At 47.0% G+C, this 20,314-nt stretch overlaps 3 protein-coding genes across 9 annotated transcripts in view; 1 reads left to right on the top strand and 2 right to left on the bottom strand.

Moving 5' to 3' along the window:
- Luc7l (LUC7 like) overlaps positions 1–5,549 on the top strand; it is a 37,473-nt gene extending 31,924 nt beyond the window's left edge. For 5 of the 6 annotated variants that reach the window (XM_052758855.1, XM_052758858.1, XM_052758860.1 and 2 more), the window contains one exon: positions 1,113–5,549. In XM_052758855.1, coding sequence (XP_052614815.1) covers positions 1,113–1,254 — 142 coding nt within the window. In that variant the 3' untranslated portion in view covers positions 1,255–5,549. Of the gene's footprint in view, positions 1–61; positions 301–1,112 lie in introns of those variants that run through there. The other variant, XM_052758856.1, reaches the window with a different exon arrangement.
- A 1,357-nt stretch (positions 5,550–6,906) lies between these two features.
- On the bottom strand, positions 6,907–7,895 carry LOC128122962 (hemoglobin subunit alpha-like). Its single transcript, XM_052758862.1, has 3 exons — positions 7,629–7,895; positions 7,310–7,514; positions 6,907–7,143 (listed from the first exon to the last, which is right to left on the bottom strand). Exons 1-3 carry the CDS (start codon positions 7,721–7,723, stop codon positions 7,015–7,017), a joined length of 429 nt encoding a protein of 142 aa, XP_052614822.1. The 5' UTR covers positions 7,724–7,895; the 3' UTR covers positions 6,907–7,014.
- Positions 7,896–16,836: 8,941 nt separating this feature from the next.
- LOC128122963 (hemoglobin subunit theta-1-like) lies at positions 16,837–19,588 on the bottom strand. Of its 2 annotated transcripts, XM_052758864.1 has the most exons (3): positions 17,503–19,588; positions 17,189–17,393; positions 16,837–17,086 (listed from the first exon to the last, which is right to left on the bottom strand). In XM_052758864.1, the coding sequence occupies exons 1-3, from the start codon at positions 17,595–17,597 to the stop codon at positions 16,958–16,960; spliced, it is 429 nt and encodes a 142-aa protein (XP_052614824.1). In that variant the 5' UTR covers positions 17,598–19,588; the 3' UTR covers positions 16,837–16,957. The 2 variants fall into 2 exon arrangements, with proteins under 2 accessions (XP_052614824.1, XP_052614823.1); XM_052758863.1 differs by having other exon boundaries at positions 17,189–19,581.
- Between the last annotated feature and the right edge of the window lie 726 nt (positions 19,589–20,314).

Consider the following 20,314-nt stretch of genomic DNA (forward strand, 5'->3'; position numbering starts at 1 on the left):
TTGAACAGGTCCTGCTTAATTACCTCTCCTGTAACTTTTGTTTTGTTTCATTTTGAGACAGGCCCTCACTTTGTAACCTAGGTTGTCTTGAACTCAAGATCCTCCTGCTTCAGCTTCCTGAGTGCTGAAATGAAGTATATACCACCATGCTTGACTTATGTGGTTTTCCATTCTGTCTTTTTCCATTGTCTTTACATACTGGGTCATATTCCACAAGCATAACTTTATTGTATTCCCATTTGCTTTGTTTCTGTTAAACACTGAAAACTTTCTTTATTAAAAACATTTTCTTTTTATTTATTTATTTATTTTTTTAAGATTTATTTTATTATGTGTGTATGTTAATGTATTATGTCACAAATGTTAGTGTATTGTGTGTGTGCGTGTGGACATGCCTCTGTGTGTGTGTGTGTGTGTGTGTGTGTACTGTTGGAGGACATAAAAGAGTCTTGAGTCCTCTGGAGCTAGAGTTACTGGTGATTCTGACACCCAACATGGGTGTTGGGAAATGAGCGTGATCCTCCACAAGAGCATCATATCCAGACCTATCTCTCCAGCCCCTTAAACCTTTCAAATATTACTTTTTTTCAGTTACTTTTGAAACCAAATCTCACTCTGTAGCCCATGCTGGCCTCAGACCTAATCACTCCTGTCTCACCCTCCTAAGTGTGAGATTACAGGTATAAGCCACCATCCACAGCTCAAAGGGTTACTTTTATTTGTTTGTTTGTTTTAATGATTTTCTGTGTGATTAGTTAAGGCACCAGATGCAGTCAGGCTTGGCTGTCTTCTGATCTGTTCAGAGGCACCTGAGGCCAGGCGGCAGGGGTGGTGCACACCCTTTAATCTAGTGCTGGCGAAGCAGAGGCAGCCAGATCTCTTGAGTTTAAGGCCTGGTCTACAGAGTGAGTTCCAAGACAGCTGAGGCTACACAGAGAAACCCTGTCTTGAACTCTCCTCATACCCCTGACAAAAAAAAAAAAAAGGCACTTGAGTGTGGTGGGGGCATGGCCTTCTCTAGTCCAGGGTTGAGGGTCTACTTTACTGGATCCTGTGCAGCCAGCCAGAAGGAGATGGTAGCCTCTGCTGAGCCTCTGGTTCCACTTTCCCAGGTTCTCCAGGGAGCGCTCATTGAGAGAGGAATCGTGGGAGTACGGGCGGAGTGAGCGAGGGCCCACTGACTGGAGGTTGGAGAGCTCCAATGGCAAGACTGCGTCGCGGAGGTCGGAGGAGAAGGAGGCTGGCGAGATCTGAACCTGGCTCTGGCACTGTAAATAGTCTGACAAACAATCAGCACAGCCTAAATTACCCTTTATATTTGCTGGATATAACTCATCTTTTGTAGTTAAAATTTCTATTGTTTGGCCCTAGCTGTGAGTTTCTAGAGTTGTTCAGAGCTGCTCCTGTGTTTGGGGTTATGTTGTATAGGAACAAATAAATTTGGCGGCTGCCTCCTGACAGCTGTGTTGGGGTGTCTGCTGTCCTCTACTCTAGAGGCACTTCACTAAGATCCTGCACCTGTGGAGATAAAGGCTGGTGCTGCCATTACCTTAGGAAACTGACCAAATGTCTGACCACTTTAACTTTTGGTATCCTATGTGCCAGGGCACTCCCAACACAATTAACTGAGCCAGATGTATGTGGCTTCCCTGCCTGGCTCACACTCTGCATCTCAGCGGCTTGTCTACTCTCCATGCAGATCATAGAGCAGACTCTGTGGGTGAGAGGGGGCAGCCATATTACAAACTCATTTCCTTAAGGAGAACTATAGCTATTGAAACATTAGCTCAGGTGAGCACATTGCAGTTCCACTTTGTTACTTAGGTGGAATAAAGACATAGATGACCCCTACCTGCCAATCAGGAGGTCCTGGGGGAGGGTTGCAGCTTAGGTCAGGTATCTTGGGTGGTTTACACTCAGGGTAGGCTTATTGTTAACCCCTGAGCATATGTTGTTGCTCATAGAGGACCAATGCCTTAAGATCAAAGTGAAGCCCAAATAGAAAAGATAACTGAAGTGTCTTCACTTGTCTGGGGGGGTTAGAGTTTGTTTTCAGAGGGACCTGTAGTTGGTTGTGTTAAACATAAAAGCCCCCCCTCTGTGTGCCATGCTTGTAAAGGTTTAGGTGCTGTCTTGAGCTGTAGGTTTGATGGTCACACATAGGATCTTGAGATCTTGTAGTGTGGCTCCTGGTGCTGCCCCAGGCTCCCTTTTATGGAGGATGTGTGTGTGTGTACCTGCTGTGTTGATGGTGAAACAGGCTTTCCCTGGTCAACAGTCTCCATATGAAAGGAGGTGGGGTGGAATATCCCTGAAGGACCCACTGGGGCTCAGTGCTGTGCACAGGTGCCATGTGTAGGATTCATCTCCAGCCCCTTGGCCTCCAGGTGGGACTCAATTTATCTTTGCTCAGCTGTCTGCCTGGAATAAGGCCTGTACCTGGTCCCAGGTGAACATTTTGACTAGTTGTGTACTCATTTTGCTTCCTGGACTCTTTATGGACATAACTGGACAGTCTTCCTCAGAGTCAGCATCATGTCTGGTTTGAATTCTTTTCTGTGTAGATATAAATTTGTATGTGGAGAAACAGCTGTTTTATTGGGGTGTAAAGTTACTGGGAACATTTCTGTACCATGGCCTGTGGTACCCTGAGAGGATAATTCCTGGGCTCATGTGGCATACTGCAGCTACTGAGGTACAGTAGGCAGATCTCCTGCTTAGGTAGCATCCTTTGAGTGGTCAGGGTCCCTAGAGTTGCAGAAAGGCCACTTGTTTCAGTCTCTTGTGGAGGATGTTCTTACCAAAGGCAGTGTAGCATTTGTTTGTTTGGAAGGACAGTCTTGCCTTGTTACCCAGACTGTTGAACTTCAGGACTGAAGATTCCTGTCTCTGTTCCCAAGTGGCTGGCACTAATGACTGTGCCAGCACATCTGGATGGTTTGTTTTATTGTCCTTTCCTTTTTCTTTTTTCTTTTTTTTCTAGACAGGGTTTCTATGTGTAGCCCCAGCTATCCTAGAACTCACTCTGTAGAACCAGCTGGCCTCGACCTCAGAGGTCTGCCTACCTCTGCCTCCTGATGTTTTGTTTTCTTAATTGGAGTTTTCATGGAGAAAGGGAACTAGAAAAACAGATAACCAGAAATCTGTTGTGTGTGTTTGGTGGTGGCTCAGGCTATTATGTAAGAAGTTATGGGATCTACCATCTGCAACCTGAGGGTCCAGGACAGGTGCCAATTAGATTCCAGCCCCAAGAACTGGGAGAGCCAGTAGTTTTCATCCTGGCCTTTTGTGAGGCCGAATAATCAGTACCACCCACAGGCTAGGGCACAGGAGGAGCAGATATGCCCTTCCTGGACACTGTTGTTCTTTGCAGGCCCTTGGTGATAGCACTGCATTGGGCAGGACAGTCCTAACTCTGGCTTGTGATGCTAATGCTTCTCCAATCCACCCTGTGTTTTCCACATGTCATGTAGTGTGTGTTGTGCATGTGCTCTGAGAGATGACTTTACATACAGGACATAGTTTGTCTTATGTTGAATAAGAACTGAAGGACATATTCCTATGTCTGGGATATAGCAAATGGGGCAGCAGATTAAAATCAGGTTTCTGCAATGACCATGATTGATTCTTAGGCAAGAAGAAGGCATTACCTTCTCTCTGAAGTCAGATGAAAACAGGGTTTGGTAACCTCTGGTCCCCTTGTCTACATGATAAGCACTAGGCCTAGGGACCCAATCCTAGGTCTAGAGTCTGGCAACAATGGGCTTTTACCACAAGCCTTCCTGATATTGGAAGTTATTTTTGTCTTGTCTCATGTAGGTCAGCCTTGTGCCAATAGGTGCACTGTCCTAGTTTTGGAGACTGTTTTAGATGCCCTGGGCACCTAAGCTATCTATCAGCACCCACAGCCCTATACAACCACCTTGCTACAGGGAGGGGTGGGCCTATCAGTGAATTAGGCCCAGCCCATGTGGATCTGAAAACAGTCAGGAGGATGAACATGAAGCATCCATAGAGAGTGTCTAGCCATGACTACTCCTGCAGTTAGAGGACCTGTGGTCCTGTAATTCTCTGAGGGATAAAAGTGGCAGGTATTTGCCCAGGATGGCCAAATCAGGCCTCAATATTTGTGATGAATAACCCTAGGCATGCCAGGTTAGAGACCTCTTGAATCTCCTAATGTCCCATGGTCATTTTAACAGGCAAAAGGCTGGAGCTTCATCATATTAACTTTGGGATATGTGACTCTTGGACCTTGACCCGTGCATTGGGAGGGTGGTAGGCCCTTACTATTCAGGAGACATGAGAGAGAGGAGATGTAGGATATGCCCCTTGGAGGACCCCATCTCCAGTTTAACAATTCTTGGAAGCCAGCACCTAAATGTTGTGGCTCAGGAACATCACTGTCGAGGCCCACATGGTGTGCCAGACATCCAGAGTAGGGCCAGGCAAAGGCCAGCAGGCTGACATCGGCCCAGGAGCTCTGGGAACGGTTGCTTACCTTGATTGGGCCTCTCCAGAGGGTCAGTCTGTCAGCTGTGGGCTGTAATCGGCAGTCTATGAGCTCTGGTTTCCAGTTTGCTATGACCTGGGAACCTTGAGTTTCCTTGGGCTCCCAAGCCTCAGATTTTTCCTAGCTGGCATACATTATTAGAATACACGGAATTTTAGGATGTTCTGTCCTTGTCTGTCTTCTGCCTCCTGAGTCGTTAACACACTTCCTTGGGTCTGCTTACCGATAAAATGAACGTAATTACTTCTCAGATAATTAAATGGACAGCTGTTAGATGTGTGACTCCTAGCACATGTTCCTTTCAGAACAGTGGTATTTATGGAATGCCTGTGATGTATTCCAGTGATAGCAAAATGCAGCAAAGCTTCATATAACAAACTACTATTATAGCCATTTCTGATGTGTGTAAGTCAGTGATGTTTATGTATCCACAGTGTTGTGCAGTCATCACTGTTAGCAAGTTGCAGGATGTTATCATCCAGACAGAAACTCCAGCCCACTAGCTAAAACCATCCAGCTCCTTCTGAAGGCCCTGGCAACCAGGAATCTGTTTTCTGTCCCTATAGCTTGCTCATTTGGATATTTCACAAACAGATTCATTCACTGTATGGCCTTTGGTGTATTGGCTTCTACTCAAGGTGTCTGCAAAATTCAGTGGCATGATATAATCTCCTTTTATGGATGAAGAATATTCCATTCTAAGTGTGAACTACATGTTATTTACTTACTCTGATGGTTAATCTGATCAACTCAATGGGTTTTAGAATCACCATGAAAACACCCCTGAGTGTGTCTATGAAGGTGTTTCCAGAGGTTTCAGTGAGAAAACCCACCCAGATATAGGCTGCAGTGTCCTAAACTCCGGGGTCCTAGACTGAATAAAAAGGAAGGAAAGAGCTGAGCACCAGCCGTCACCTCTGCTTCCTGCCTGCAGATGCAGTGCGACCAGCTGCCTTAAGTTCCTGCAACCGTGACTTCCCCAGCACCAGGACTGTACCCTTATACTGTGAACCAAAATAAAGCTCCTTCCCTCGGCTGCTCTCGTCAGCTAGTCTGTCTAACACCCACTCATCATCATCACCTCCTGATGCTTACAGTGTGCTGCTGCTGGCTCCTGGATTATCACTGATGGTCTGCAGTGGCTGTTTTCCAAAGATGTCTCGTGTGCCCACGGAAGAAGACACTGCTGTCTCTGCCCAGAATTCCTAACAACCCTTGAGTTGGGTTCATTCCTACCCAGACTTGATTTTGTCTTTTTCTTCTGAGAGTCTCACTATACAGCTCTTGAAATCACAGAGGTCTGCTTGTCTCAACCCAGGGCATATAGGAGGGCTGGAGATGTCGTGATACCAAACTTGATACATCAAACCCAGGGTCTGCTCTGCAAGGTGGATGTATATCTAGGAGAGAATTTCCTTATGCCTTCCAGCTCTATTGACCTGATTACACCTAGGTGGGTGCTAAGCTGGCCCAATTCTTGAGTATTTGTGTCTACGGGAGGTGAAAGGTAGCAGGAGACAAGGAAACTGTATTCCAGCAAATTCATGTTGAACCTGGTAGGAAGCCCAGGGTAGGAGTGAACCCAGCCAGGTACTGCAGGACAAGAGGCTGTCCACAAAACCCTGCTTGGTCCCTCTTCCCCTCCCTCCGCTTCCCCTTCTCTTTGCTCCTGCTCTTGTCTGGCCTGCCTCAGCACAGAAGACCTAAGTCCCAGGCTAGGGATGTGTCCCCCTAGACTCTAGGGGACCTAGAGGCGCTGCTATGTGTTGTGTAGATGTAACCAACGGTCTTATTAAATAAGAAACACAGAGCCCATTCAGAGAAGAAAGCCAAGAGGTCAGAGCTAAGAGCCTCACCCTTCCTGATTCAGGGATCCTCTTCAGCCAAGAGAGCTCTCCCAAAAAAGGGACCTATTTCCTGTGTGTGTCTTTATATAGTCTAGCTGTTCTGTCTTTTCATTGGTTGTAAACCCAAACATGTGACTGCCTCGTCACTGCCTGAATGTACCGCCCTCCAGGTCCTTAAAGGCATGCACCACCGCTGCCACACACTTGCTATGGCTCTAATAGCTCTGACCCCCAGGCAACTTTATTTATTAACATACAATTAAAAACACATTTCAGTACAAGTAAAATACCACCACAGTGTTGTGACCCCTTTGGGTATCATATAGCAGATAATCCTGCATACCAGATAGTTACATTAGAATTTACAGCAGTAGCAAAATTACATTGATGAAGTAGCAACAAAATAATTTCTTGTCACTACAACGGGAGGAACTGTATTAGAGGGTCACAGCATTGGGAAGGTTGAGAACCACCGCTTAGGTCCTGGTGGCTTCCCCACACCGGTCATGGCACCTTTGCAGATGCAGACAACCCAGGGACACAGGCTTCTTCCTACTTAGGCTTTATTCAAAGACCAAGAGGTACAGGTGCAAGGGAGGGGGGAGGGCCTGGGCAGAAGGCAAGCCTGGCAGGAGGCAGCCCTGAGGCTCCAGCTTAACGGTACTTGGAGGTCAGCACAGTGCTCACAGAGGCAAGGAATTTGTCCAGAGAAGCATGCACTGCGGGGGTGAACTCGGCAGGGTGGTGGGCGGCCAGGGTCACCAGCAGGCAGTGGCTCAGGAGCTGTGGAGACAGGAAGGGTCAGTCCGTGGCAGTAGACGCCTAGCTGCCTGGGTTCCCTTTCTGAAATCGCTGGTTTCCCTGCCATGGGCCTGAGGGGCCCCATGCCCTCTCTGCGGGTTTCAGATCCTGCTCCCCTGTCCCCGCCGCCCTCAGGCCAAGCACACACCTTGAAGTTGACAGGGTCTACACGCAGCTTGTGAGCTTGCAGGTCGCTCAGAGCAGACAGGGCACCGGGCAGGTCATCAAGGTTGTCGGCAGCGGTGGCCAGGGCATCTGCGACCTTTGCGCCGTGGGCTTTAACCTGGGCAGAGCCTGGGCTCACATCAAAGTGAGGGAAGTAGGTCTTGGTGGTGGGGTGGCTTTCGAACATCCTGTAGGAGGAAGAGATGAGGTCACAGGACAGCACAGGTAGGGCTGCCTGCCCACTGAGCACCAGATCTGCTTTGGATCCCATGGTCCTAACAGAGCAGAGGCCCCGGTCTCACCTTCCTAAAGCCTCTGCGCCATATTCAGCACCATGGCCGCCAATCTTACTCCAGACAGTCTTGACGGTGGCCTTGTCCTCCGCAGACAGCACCATGATGATTCCTTCCTGAGTCTTCGAAGATCAGAACTGTTGGAACTGCAGCAAGTTGCACTTACATACATGCGGCGCCTGGGCCACGCCTTCGGGTCGGCCCTCATTGGCTGGCTAGGGCGGTGCGCTGCAGAGCAAGGCCGGCAGGGGGCGCCCAGGTTCTTGGAGGCGGCCATCGGCCTCCACCGGGACTGCGGGGGGGGGGGGGGGGGAGGGTTGAGGAGAAGAGGAGGGAATCCTCATCACCCTCTGGGGTGCTTCTCGCCCCTTCGTTTGTCTCCAGTGATGGTGTTTGGGAAGAAGTAAGGGTCCCAGTGCCTTGGGCAGAGAAGGAAGTCGCTCAGACCAGCCTGAGCAGTGCCCATCCCCCTCCACCTTGCCCTGGGTCCCAGCTTCTCACTCCCCTTTCTAACCCTGCACACTCTTCTGGAAACAAGAAGGGTAAGATGCTAGGGACCCACAGAGGAGCCCTCCCCCTGTCTTCTCTCCCCTCTTCCCTCTCTCTTCCCTGTGTCTACTCTGCTCTCCTGGATCCTCCTTTCTCTTCTTCCCCCTAGCTCTCCCTTTCCTCCTTTTGTGTGGACAGGTTTTGCTGGGTTGTCCAGGGTGGCCTGGAATCCTCTGGCTCAAGTGAACCTCCTGGCTCAGCCTCCTAAGAGCAGAGAAGTGCAGGGCGGGCCAGCAGACTCCCTGACTTCATCTTAGCTGCCCAGTGCTGCCAGTGCTCCCATGGATGAAAAGGAAAAGTACCAAGAGCTGGTTTTGGTGTCACAGGTGGGGAACCTCGGGTACTGGCAGGCTGAGCCCAGGAATCCAAGGTCAGCCTCTGCAGAGAGACCCCATCTTTGTTATAGTACCAAACAATAGTAAAGAAGCTGGAGATGTACCTGGATGGCAGAATGTTTACCTAGTGTGAGGAAGGTTCTGGATTCAGTCCCAGCACTGCAGAAATAGATGTATGATAAAACAGGGCATGAGGCGGTGGTCAGTGGAAGCTCCTGGGCTCAGTTCCAACTTCTGTGACTTGGCTTGAGGGAGACAGAGCAGAGGGACTAACTTCCCAACTGGAATCACAAAAAGTGTGTGAAGTCCAAATGGCTGTCCAATTCTTCTTTCTCTCTTTTCTCTCATTCGTTCTGATTTTTCTCTCTTCCCCCCTCCATCCCTCCGTCAATTTTTTTTTCTGTGTGTGTGTGTGTGTGTGTGTGTGTGTGTTTGTGTGTGTGTGTGTGTGTGTTTGTGTGTGTGTGTGTGTGTGTGTGTGTGTGTGTAAACAGTTAGTTCTGCTGTGATGTTTGTTTTGTGCTTAGCTGGTATGGGTCAAGTGATATTTCAAAAGAAATGGCATATATTATTAGGACTTTCCTTCTCCAGCTCCTGAGAGGACTTCTTGAAGGCCAGTCCTCCCCAGAGGCCTTGATCAGAGACATGTCTGCACCTTTTGCTCTTGCTAGCCTCCCCCAGTGCAGCTGCAGAAAGACCTCTGGCACAAGACAGTAAGACCATGCTCTCTGTTGACATGTCAGGGACACAGACAACTGAGATGTACACAGATTTTATTCAGACCAAGAGGTTGGAGTGTGGCACAGGAAGGAGGGCCTGGTCATGGACTCAGAGGACGATGGCTGTGCTGAAGTCTGGGGTTACAGTATTTGGAGGTCAGCTCTGCACTCAGAGCAGCAAAAAGCTTGTGGGTGGAGCTGTACTGACCCCAACCTTAGATTCAGGTGCTTCCTCCTCTTTCCTGCTCCCCTCCCCCAGACAGGCGTCTGGTAAGACTTGAGGGTCCCACTACCTAGGTCACAGACATCATCCTTTTGCAGAACTGCCCAGCAGCATGCCCCCTACTCTTTCCTACCCTGCACCTCTTGCTTCTGCCCCAGCCCCAGCCTCAGCTTCATCCTGGCTCTGAGGACAAGACAGATAAGATGCTGGGGAGTTAGGGACATGCCATGACCAGAGCCCAGCGCTCTCTACCTAGTCTGTGTCAGTCTCTCCTCCCTGAGACCCTTAAAGGGTAAGTCTTAGTCTGAGGGAGCACAAAAGCAGCCAAATCCCTCTCCTCTCCTTTCTTCTTCTCTCCCCTCCCCTCCCCTCCTGTCTTCTTCTCTCCCCTCTTCTCCTCTCCTCTTCTCTCTTCTCCTCTCCCCTCCCTGCTCCTCTTCTCTTGTCCTTCCCCTCCTCTCCTGGCCTCTCCTCTCCCTCCTCCTCTTCTGTTCCTTCTCCCCTCCTCCACACTCCTTCCTCCCTTCTCTCCTCCTCCCTTTCTCCATCCCTCTTACCATCCAGATGTGTCTTTGTTTAGACTTATTGAGGACTTTGGGCTCAGTCCCAAACTTTACTTCAGCCCTCTCTGGGTGCAGAGATATGACAGAGACTCTCTGCCATTGATAACACAAGAGGGTGTGGAAGCTTGGGTGGACTTTAGCTTTTATCTTATGTGTTTTCCTACATATAAGTAAAGATGAGGTGGCCGGAGAGACAGCTCAGCAGTGAAGAGAGCTTGCTGCCCTTCCAGAGGACCTGAGTGTGGTTCCCAGCAGCCATGTGAGGTGGGGCACCACCTGTAACTCCAGCTCCAGTTTCTCGGGGTTCATCACCCTCTCTGACTTGTGTAGGTATCTGCACACTTGGCATACACTCAGGCATGCATCCTCACCACTGAAAATACAAAATAAACCTTTAAAAAAAATAAAAATGAGTAGGCTGTGAGGGAACCAAGTCCACAGGGGAGAGGAAGAATGAACTGCCCAGGTACTCAGAGCAGTCCTTGCCCAGAAGCCACTGAATGTGGTACTTGCCACCCTCCTCAAAGCTGTATCCACTGCAACATACACTGGCACCTTCCGGGAAAGGCCTGGCAACCTTGATGAAGTTCCAGAACACAATACCCAGTCAGACAGTCAAAGATGCCAGCCCGGAGCCAGTGGCCTGAGACTGAGGACAGGAGAGTTTCTGACTGCTGCTAACAGCCAGGGAAGCAGAGGGCAACCCCTCAGTAGAGGCTTCTCTAGTGAGACCAGTGTTCAGACTCCTTAGAGCACCTGCATCTGGCTGCAACCTGCTGCTTAGCTGTGTATCCTGCTAGACTGCAGCTACACAAGCCATCCTCCTCCAGCCTGTTTGCACAAGCAAGTCAGGGATGGAGTACACAAACATGCATTCAGTGTTCACGTTGGTTTTTTAGACGGGGTCTCACTGGCCTGGAACGTGCTCTGTAGACCAGGCTGGTCTTGAACTGACAGAGATCACTCTGCTTTTGCCTCTGGAATGCTCTGATTAAGAACATGCGATGCCACACCCGACCCTACGTATTCACTTATGATAAGGTTTTTGTCTTGTGTTATTTGTTCTTGTGGTATATTTTACTGTTATTTAGAGAATTTTTTTTAATTTATTTATTTTTATTTTATGTGCATTGGTGTTTTGCTATGGGTGTCAGCCCCCCTGGAATAGGAATTACAAACAGTTCTGAGCTGCCATGTGTATATTGGGAATTGAACCCAGGTCCTGTGCAAGAACAGAGCAGTCAGTGCTTCTAGCCACTGAACCACCTCTCCAGTGCCTAGAGATTTATTTATTTATTTATTTATTTATTTATTTATTTATTTTTGGTGTTTTTGAGACAGAGTTTCTCCATCTAGTTTTGGTGTCTGTCCTGGATCTCGCTGTGTAGACCAGACAGGCTGGCCTCAAACTCACAGAGATCCTCCTGGCTCTCTCTCCCGAATGCTGGGATTAAAGGCATGCACAATCACCACCCAGCCTAGATTTATTTTTATTTAATTAAAAAATATGTAGCCGAGTGTGGTAGTTTAAATATAATTTGCCCCTAAATTTCCATAATCTCATAGAGAGTGGCACTATTAGGAGGTGTGGCTTTGTTGGGGTGGGCATGAGCTTGTTGAAGGAAGTGTCTCACTGTGGGGGCAGGCTTTTTGGTTTCTTATGCTCAGGATACCGTCTAGTGTCTCAGTCAACTTCCTGTTGCTATCTGATCAAGATGTAACCAGCACCACATCTGCCTGCATGCTGCTCTGCTCCCTGCCATGATGATAATGGGCTGAACCTCTGAACTGTAAACGAGGGCCCCCAATTAAATGTTTTCTCTATAAGAGTTGCCATGGTCATTGAGTCTCTTTGTAGCAATAGAAACCCTAACTAAGACAGGTGGAATGGCGGTGCAAAGTTTAAATCCCAGCATGTGGAATACAGAGGCAAGGAGATCTTAGTGAGTTCAAGGCCAGCCCAGTCTACAAACTGAGTTCCAGGACAGCCAGGCAGTTATAGAGAGAAATCCTATCCTATAGATGAGGCTTGATAGAGGGCTCAGCTGTTTGAGCAATTGTTGCTGTTTCAGAGGACCTGAGTTCAATTTCTAGCACCTACAAGGTGGCTGACAACCATCTGTAACTGTAGTTTCATGTGGGGGGATCTGACACCCCCTTCTGACCTCCATGGTCACCAGGCACAACTGCAGTGCACAGGCACATGCAGGTAAAACATTCATACACAGAAAAACATTGAAAATCTTTTTAAAGGATTTTTTGTCTTTTTTTTTTTTTTTTTTTGGAGATAAGGTTTCTCTGTTTTAACAGCCCTGACTATCTTGGAACTTGTTCTTTAGACCAGACTGGCCTCAAACTCAGAGAGCCTCCTGCCTCTCTCTGCCTCCTGAGTATGAGGATTTGAGGATTAAAGGTGTGTGCCACCATCACACGGTATTTAAAGTATTTTTTCTTATTTTTATTTCTGTATATATGTCTATGCCCCTGTGTGAAGTGTCCATGGAAGCCAGAGGCATCAGATCACACTCAACTGGGCTTTCAGTCTCTTGAGAGCTGCCTGATGTGGATACTGAGAAATGCTTGGGTCCTTGGTAAGAACAGAACATGTTCATAGTTTCTAACCCATCACTTTAGCCTTATTTGTTTATTTCTTTTTTTTTTTAATTTTGAGGCAAGACCCACCATGAGCCCTTGCTAGCCTGGTGCTCACTTTGTCGAATATGCTAGTCTTGAACTTGCAGAAATTCACCAGCTTCTGTCTCCAGAGTACTGAAGTTAAAAGACATATCCCACCACATATCACCCTTTGGCTTTTTGTTGTTGTTTTAAAATTTGTGATAGCCAGAGTTGCCCAGATGGCTCAGTGTTTAGGAGCACTGGTTGTTCTCCACAGAATCTGGATTTGATTTCCTGAACACATGTAGCAACTCACAACTATCTGTATCTCCAGTTCCAGGAGATCCAATTCTCTCTTCTTGCCTCCGAGGACACTGCATACACATGATATATAGCAAACATAGAAAACACTCATACAAGTAAAAACAAAATTATCTATCTATCTGTCTATCTATCTATCTATCTATCTATCTATCTATCTATCTATCTAGATATAGCTGGGCATGGAGGCACACACCTCTAATTCTAGTGCTGGGGAGACAGACACAGGTGGGTCTCTATGGCTTTCAAGCCAGTCTGGTCTATATGGTAAGTTCAAGGTCAGCCAGAGCTAATTATAAGAAATATGCATCAGTCTAAGTGTTTGCCTGTGCACATGTGGATGCAGGCACCTATGGAGTCCAGAAGAGGGCATGGGATCAACCCCTTTGAAGCTGGAATTATAGGTGATGACTGGCCAGCTGATATTCAGTTCTGGGAACTGAACCCAGGTCCTCTGCTGTACATGCTCTTTACTGCTGAACCATCTCTCCAACCCCCTCTTCTGCTATTTTGACTCTACATGAGTATCTAAGTCCAGGTTTGTGCTACAGACAGAACTGTATCTATATGTAGATGAGTTCAGGTACCTGCTGACTTTGGATGAATTTGGTTTCTTAGTAACCCCCTACTGCTTGTTAGGAATCTCAGTTAACCATATTTTATTCAATAAACTGGATGTGTGTCAATCATTTGTGGAATCTCTTGGTACCAGGCCAGTTCCTAGGGATACTCTGTGTTTATATGTCCCTGGAAAAACCACACTCCAGCCTTTGTGTCTGAAAATGAAAACAGTCAGCTGGGTCCCAGTGCTGGGGATCTTGAACTCATGAGAAATAGCAAGAAGGAAAGATACTGTGCTTTGGGTTTCCTAAAAGTACCCTGTGCTGATCAAGGTGCTCTGCTTGTGGGGGTCAGTGTACTGGTAGGTCCTAGACTCATCTGGCTGGAAAGGGCAAGAATCAGAGTGTATTTCTGGCACCTGCCTCTGCATGTTCAACAGTCTAGTTTGGGGTTGTGAGCCTAGCCTATATAATAGCTGTGGAATATTGTAGCTAGAGGTTTTCTCCAGTCCCACCTGGTCCCATGGTCCCATAGCTATTTATAAAATAATGACTCAGAGGATGTATATTAATTCCCAACTGTATGGCTTATGGCAGGCTTCCTGCTAGCTAGCTCTTTGATCTTAAATTAACCCCTTTCTATTTATCTATGTCCGTGGCTTTACCTGTGTCCCATTACATGTTGCTCCTTGGAAGGCATTTCGGTGTCTCCTTCTACTCTCCTTTCTCCTCTCATTATCTCTCTTGGATTTTCCCGCCTGGCTCCATCCTGCCCTGCCATAGACCGGTGCAGCTTTATTTACTAACCAATGGGAACAGCATATATTCACAGCATACAGAAAGACATCCCAAACAGAATATTCCTTTACTCTGTGTGAATATATGTCACTGTGATTGGTTTAATAAAGAAGCTGACTGGCTAATAGCTGAACAAGATAAAGTTAGGCAGGAGAGCCAAACAGAATGCTAGGAGGAAGAAGGGTGAAGTTGGAGGAGTCACCAGCAGATGCCATGCTGAGAAAAGGTAACAAGGCATGTGGCAAAGCATAGATAAGAAATGTGGGTTAATTTAAATGTAAGAGATAGCTAAAAAACAAGCCTGAGCTATTGGCCAAGCATTTACAATTTATATTAAGTCTCTGTGTAGGTTATTTGGGAACTGGCAGGAAGGAAAGAAATATCTGCCAACAAATAGATGAGCTAAATGTACAGCCAACAGTCTATTTTTATTTTTAATTTGCTTTATGTTTGTTTGTTATTTTGTGCTATTAAAGATCAAACCTTTGCCTATGTAATACAGGGGCCCTATTCCTGAGCTCTATCTCCAGTCCTGCCTTTTGTCGTTTTTTTTTTTTGTTTTTTTTTTTTTTTTTTCAAGACAGGGTTTCTCTGTGTAGTTTTGGTGCCTGTCTTGGATCTCGTCCTGTAGACCAAGCTGGCCTGGAACTCACAGAGATCCACCTGCCTCTGCCTCCTGAGTGCTGCGATTAAAGGCATGCAACACCATTGCCTGGTGGTGGTGGTGTTTAAGGTGAGTGTGTTATTATACATCTCAGACAGTCTTTGAACCTAAGATTTCCCTGCCTCAGATACAGAAATAGCTGGGATCCAAGTTAGTGCCATCACAAACTATTGTTCTGTTTGGTCTGTGGCTGTAGGTTTAGCTGGTATAGGTCAGTCCTCCTGTTTCTTTACAGCATGGAAAGTCCTAGCATTTGCCACCTGCAACCTGGGGCCCCAGGAACCTTGTGCCAGTGTCAATCAATCCCATGTGAACCTAAAGGACCATGATCCAGGGGGGCCAATGATCTTCATACTGCTCCCCAGTCAGAGTACCCAGAGGCCATGGCACAAGGACATGGATGTCCAGGTTAGGAAAAGAAGACCCTTTTCTTCCTTCCAGGCCCCTGGTGGATGGGCGATCTCCAGTATTGTGCAGAGGAAGTGTCACTCTGGATGCTTTTTTTGGTCCTTCCCAGACACTTTAGAAACAAGGCTTTATCAGCCTCCTGAGTGCACTTAGCCCAGTCGGCCCTGTGTGTGACTAACCATAACACGTCTCTGGTGGTTTTTTCTCTATGTAGTTCCACTCTGTCAGTGTTTACCCCATGTCACAGAAGTGTGGGTCGTGCATGTGCCTTGGGAGATGAATTCAGTTTCTTCTATTTGTTCAAACAGGACACAGTTTGCCTTATGTCAGAGAACTGCAAGACTGACTAACAGATGTTCAGACACGTTCCTTAGCCTAAGATGTAGCCAATGGGTGGTAGGTTAAAATCAGGTTCCTGCCATAAACATGATTGATCTTAGGTAGTCCAAAGAAATGACTGTCCCCCTCTCTTAAGACCAATGAAGGCAGGGTTGGCGGTCCCCTGTCACTTTTCTACATGACAGGCTTTAGTGCTGGAATCACCTCATTAAAGAAATTGAGTCTTGCATAGAATGCTTTAGGCATAGCCTCACTGATGCTTGAAATCCCCAGAATACATACTCACATACCATGGGCATGGTTGATCTGGGCAGGTAGAAATTCAATGACTGTGAATTTCTCTGGGACAGTACCCAGTGTGTCCTGGACACCCACTGGCATCCTCATTTAACTGTGCACCCCATGCATGGCTCCAGGCAGCTGACTACCTTGCAATTGGACCAGGCTCTGAGCAGAGTCTGGAGAAACACGGTAACCCCAAGGGAGGGTGATGGCTGGGGAAGAGGTTGTTTTGAGCATTGTCACTTATGCTGACCCATGACCTTTATACCTGTCACCCTTCTGAAAGACAAAAGCTACCATTCTGCAGCAACTGATGTGGCTAAGGCTAAAGGCATGGATTGTAACTCGGTGCCCTAGATGTCCACAGTGGAGATGGCCTGAGGCTCCTCTGGTGTCTGGGGACATGTGGAGGTACTAGGACAGGTCCTCCAGCTGCAGGTGGTACTCTTGTTACCTACCACCCAGCTCTTTGCCCTTTGCACTGTATTCTACAGAACCTTTCTTCCTGTTCTAATCTAAAGATTGAATTTATTCACTCCCTGCCCAGACTTGCCCTGCCAGCTACATTTTCTACAGCTCAGAGAACTTTGGCATGCAGGAGGCCTCCCTTCTCACCTCCAACATAGAAAACAAAGGGTTGAATTAAAATAAAAAGCGTCTCTGTGGAGCCAGGTGTGAGCCATGTAAGCCTTGTAATCCATGTACTGGTAGGTGGGCGTGGGGGATGGGAGGTCGGTTGGAGATGGGGGTGGAAACAGAAGGCCCAGTAGTTCAAGAACAACCTAGTCTATATTATGGATTTGAGAAGCCAAGCTGGGTTACATAAGACGAAGAAATCTATCTCAAAACAAAAAAACAAACCAAAACAAAATACAAGGAACTCCCATAGGAGTTCTGTGACTCCCGCTCAGCTGCAATTCCCGCCTCTTGGAACCTTGCTTTGGGATACTAGGATACATCCTCAGCGATATTTGGAGACCAGTGCCGAAGTCACAAGGCCCAGAAACTTGTCCAGAGAGGCGTGCATCGTTGGACTGAAGTCTCCTGGATAATGCCGGGCAAGAGTCACCAGCAGACAGTGGTTGAAGAACTGAAGGAAGAGAGAGAACCACCCCGCCTTTCATTTATCTCTCCCCAACAGACACCCAACCTGAAGGGACCCGCGTCAGCAGCAACCACAAATGCAGCTCACCTGAAAGTTAGCGGGTTCCACACGGAGCTTGTGAGCATGCAGATCACTGAGAGCAGACAGAGAACCAGGCAGGTCGTCCAGGTGGTGGGCAGCGAGAGTCAGTGCATCGGCCACCTTTTGGCCATGGGCTTTAACCTGGCCAGAGCCGGGACTCAGGTCCATGTGCGGGAAGTAGGTTTTGGTGGAGGGGAAAGCCACGAAGGTCCTGTGGGAAGACTGAGTTGGGTGCATCCGGAACGGGAGGTGTAGAGAGCCCGCCTTCGCCTCGCCGTCCATTGGAAGATGAGCCCGAGGGCGCCAGACTGGGTCCATACCTCTCCAAGGCCTCGGTCGCGTAGATTCCAACGTTGCTGCTCATCTTCTTCCATAGAGCGAGAACCAGCGCACGGTCGCTCTGGGACAGAGCCATCTTCTCTGTGCTGTGGCTTTGCGCTCTCCTTCCCAGCTGTGTGCAAAGATGCTCGAAACCTAGGGTGCCGCCAGGGGGCGCTGCAGCGTTCCAGGTCGCCTGGGTGTTCACAAATTCAGGTTCAATTTGGGCTTCCAGCCCTTTGTCTCTCTGACCCCGAAAGCCTCAAGTTTTTAAGTATTTAGTGTATGGACAATGGTATCTAATATGTACTACTAACCGTATTACAATGGGTTTTAGTGTGCATTTTGGCACGCCGATTTATCCTGCCCTCTTAGTCCTTAGGATATTTCATAGGTGTTTTTTTCTCACTCACTATTGAAAAGGATTGCTTCTTCTTGGTTTGCCCTCCAGGAGCGCATAACCATACTTGGTTCTATCTTATTTTTTCCTGGAGCATGTCTCTTTTCATTAAATCCCACATAGTTCAATCTACATTTAAAGGAGCTGGAGAGATGGCCTAACAATTAAGAACACTGGCTGTTTTTCCAGAGGACCTGGGTTTGATTCCCAGGACACACAAGGCAGCTCACAATATTGGTAAATCCAGGTCCAGTGGATCCAAGCCTTTTCCTCCACAGTCATACAAATGGAGCACAGACACTCATGAAGTCAAAACACCCATATGTATAAGATAAAATTAAAGAAATTTAAATCTACATTAAAAATCCCTTTTAAACTGGGTGTGGTGGCAGAGGCACAGGTTAATCCCAGCACCCAGGACTCAGAGGCAAAGGGATCTCTGTGAGTTCATGACCATTCGGATCTACCTAGGGAATTCCAGGCCAGCCAGAGCTACACAATGAGACCCTGACTCTACCCTCCCCCCCAAATCCTCATGCACACAAAATCTCTTTTAATAAATTCCAAATCTGCTTCAAAAATATATTCTTTGCCGGGCAGTGGTGGCACACACCTTTAATCCCAGCACTCAGAGGCAGAGGCAGGCAGATTTCTGAGTTCGAGGACAGCCTTGTCTACAGAGCGAGATCCAGGATAGGCACCAAAACTAAACAGAGAAACTCTGCCTAGAAAAAAACAAAACAAAACAAAAATATATATACTTGGAATTATGATAATTAAGTGGATGAGAAATATTATATGCCTGGATCCAAGGACAAGTTTCTTTGGGGAGAATAATCTCATGGATGCCTACAATGTATCTCAGTGATGATAGCAAGAAGCAGGGATGCACTCCCTTGGTGCTATGTGGCATACTACACTAAAGATTTTATTTCTCTTTCTGTCTCTCTGTCTCTGTCATTCTGTGTGTGTGTGAATCTGCTTTACCACCCAAGTTCTGGGATTACAGGCATATGCCACAAGGCCCTGTGTAGTTAAGCTATCTTTGATGTGTACAAATCAGTTACATTTTGTCCATTCACAATGTTATCACAAATACCCACTTACACAAGTTTTTCCTCACCTAAATAGAGCCTCCTGTCCATTAGCCATAACTATCCAATCTACTCCTAAAGCCCCTGCCAACCTGGAGGGTGCTTACTGTCACTGCGGATTTGCTCCTTTTTGATATTTTACAAACATGAAACCATGCACTGTGTGGTCTTTGCTGTATTGGCTTCTTCCATTCAACACTTTTTTAAGGATCAATCACATAGTATAAGAAATTTACTCTTTTGTGTCAATGGCTGAAGAATAGTCTATTGTGAGGGGCAAATGTAGTTCAGCTGGTAGAATGTTTGTCATTTAATATGTGCATATGTACATACGTGTATATGTGCACATGTGTGTGTATGTATACAATATGTATGTATGTATGTACATATCCAGCCCTGAGTTCAATTCCCAAGCACTGCACTAACTGGGCATGGAGACACATCTGAAATCTCAGTGCTCAGGAGTTAGAAGCAAGAGGATCAGGAGCTCAGGGTCATCCTGGGCCACATAAATTGTTGGTGCCTAGCCTGGGCTACATGAAGCCCTATATGAAAGAAAAGAAAGGAAGGAAGGAAGGAAGGAAGAAAGGAAGGAAGAAAGAAAGAAAGAGGCAAAGAAAAGAAAGAGAAAAAATAAAGGAAGACAGACAGAAAGGTAGAAAGATAGAAAGGGACAGCAGACATTCTTAGATGTATGCCCCCTGTTGCCTACCCACATGCTCCTGTGATCTCTCTCCATTATTAGCTGTTTTCTAGTAGAGCCCACACTAAAGTACAAGACATATTAGGGACATCACTGCCTGAGAGGGCCTGTGATAGGAACTCTCCAAACATGATTGTAGATGTAACCAACCATCTTATTAAATAAGAAACACAGAACCAATGCAAACAAGAAAGCCAAGAGGTCAGAGCTAAGAGCTAAAACCTTACCTTTCCTCCTGCGGTGGTTCTACCTCTCTGAAAAAGAGAGCTACTTCCTGTGTTAAAGTCTTTATAAAGACTTTTGGTTCTGCCTTCTCATTGGTTGTAAACCCAACCACATGACCGCCTCGTCACTGCCTGTCTGTATAGACCTCCAGTCTTGTATGGTTAGTATTGAGATTAAAGGTGTGTGTATCCAATGCTGGCTGTATCCCTGAACACACAGACATCCGCCTGGCTCTGCCTTCCAAGTGCTGAGATTAAAGGCGTGCGCTACCACCGCCTGGCTTTCCTATGGCTTGCTAATAGCTCTGACCCAAGGGCAACTTTATTTATTAACATACAAATAACATTTTAGTACAAAATGAAATATCACCATACATGATCGTTTGATTCAGG

Source organism: Peromyscus californicus, unplaced genomic scaffold (genome assembly GCF_007827085.1).
Source record: "Peromyscus californicus insignis strain IS unplaced genomic scaffold, ASM782708v3 Scaffold_3__1_contigs__length_106647218, whole genome shotgun sequence".
Lineage (NCBI taxonomy): Eukaryota > Metazoa > Chordata > Mammalia > Rodentia > Cricetidae > Peromyscus > Peromyscus californicus.

Excerpts from the sequence above, each read along its gene's own strand:
- LOC128122962 (XM_052758862.1), bottom strand. The coding sequence starts at position 7,723 with ATGGTGCTGTCTGCGGAGGACAAGGCCACCGTCAAGACTGTCTGGAGT. Across the intron at positions 7,515-7,628 it reads GGCGCAGAGGCTTTAGGAAG|GATGTTCGAAAGCCACCCCA; the intron begins GTGAGACCGGGG and ends TTCCTCCTACAG. Across the intron at positions 7,144-7,309 it reads TAGACCCTGTCAACTTCAAG|CTCCTGAGCCACTGCCTGCT; the intron begins GTGTGTGCTTGG and ends CTGTCTCCACAG.
- LOC128122963 (XM_052758863.1), bottom strand. The coding sequence starts at position 17,500 with ATGGACCCAGTCTGGCGCCCTCGGGCTCATCTTCCAATGGACGGCGAG. Across the intron at positions 17,087-17,188 it reads TGGAACCCGCTAACTTTCAG|TTCTTCAACCACTGTCTGCT; the intron begins GTGAGCTGCATT and ends CTCTTCCTTCAG.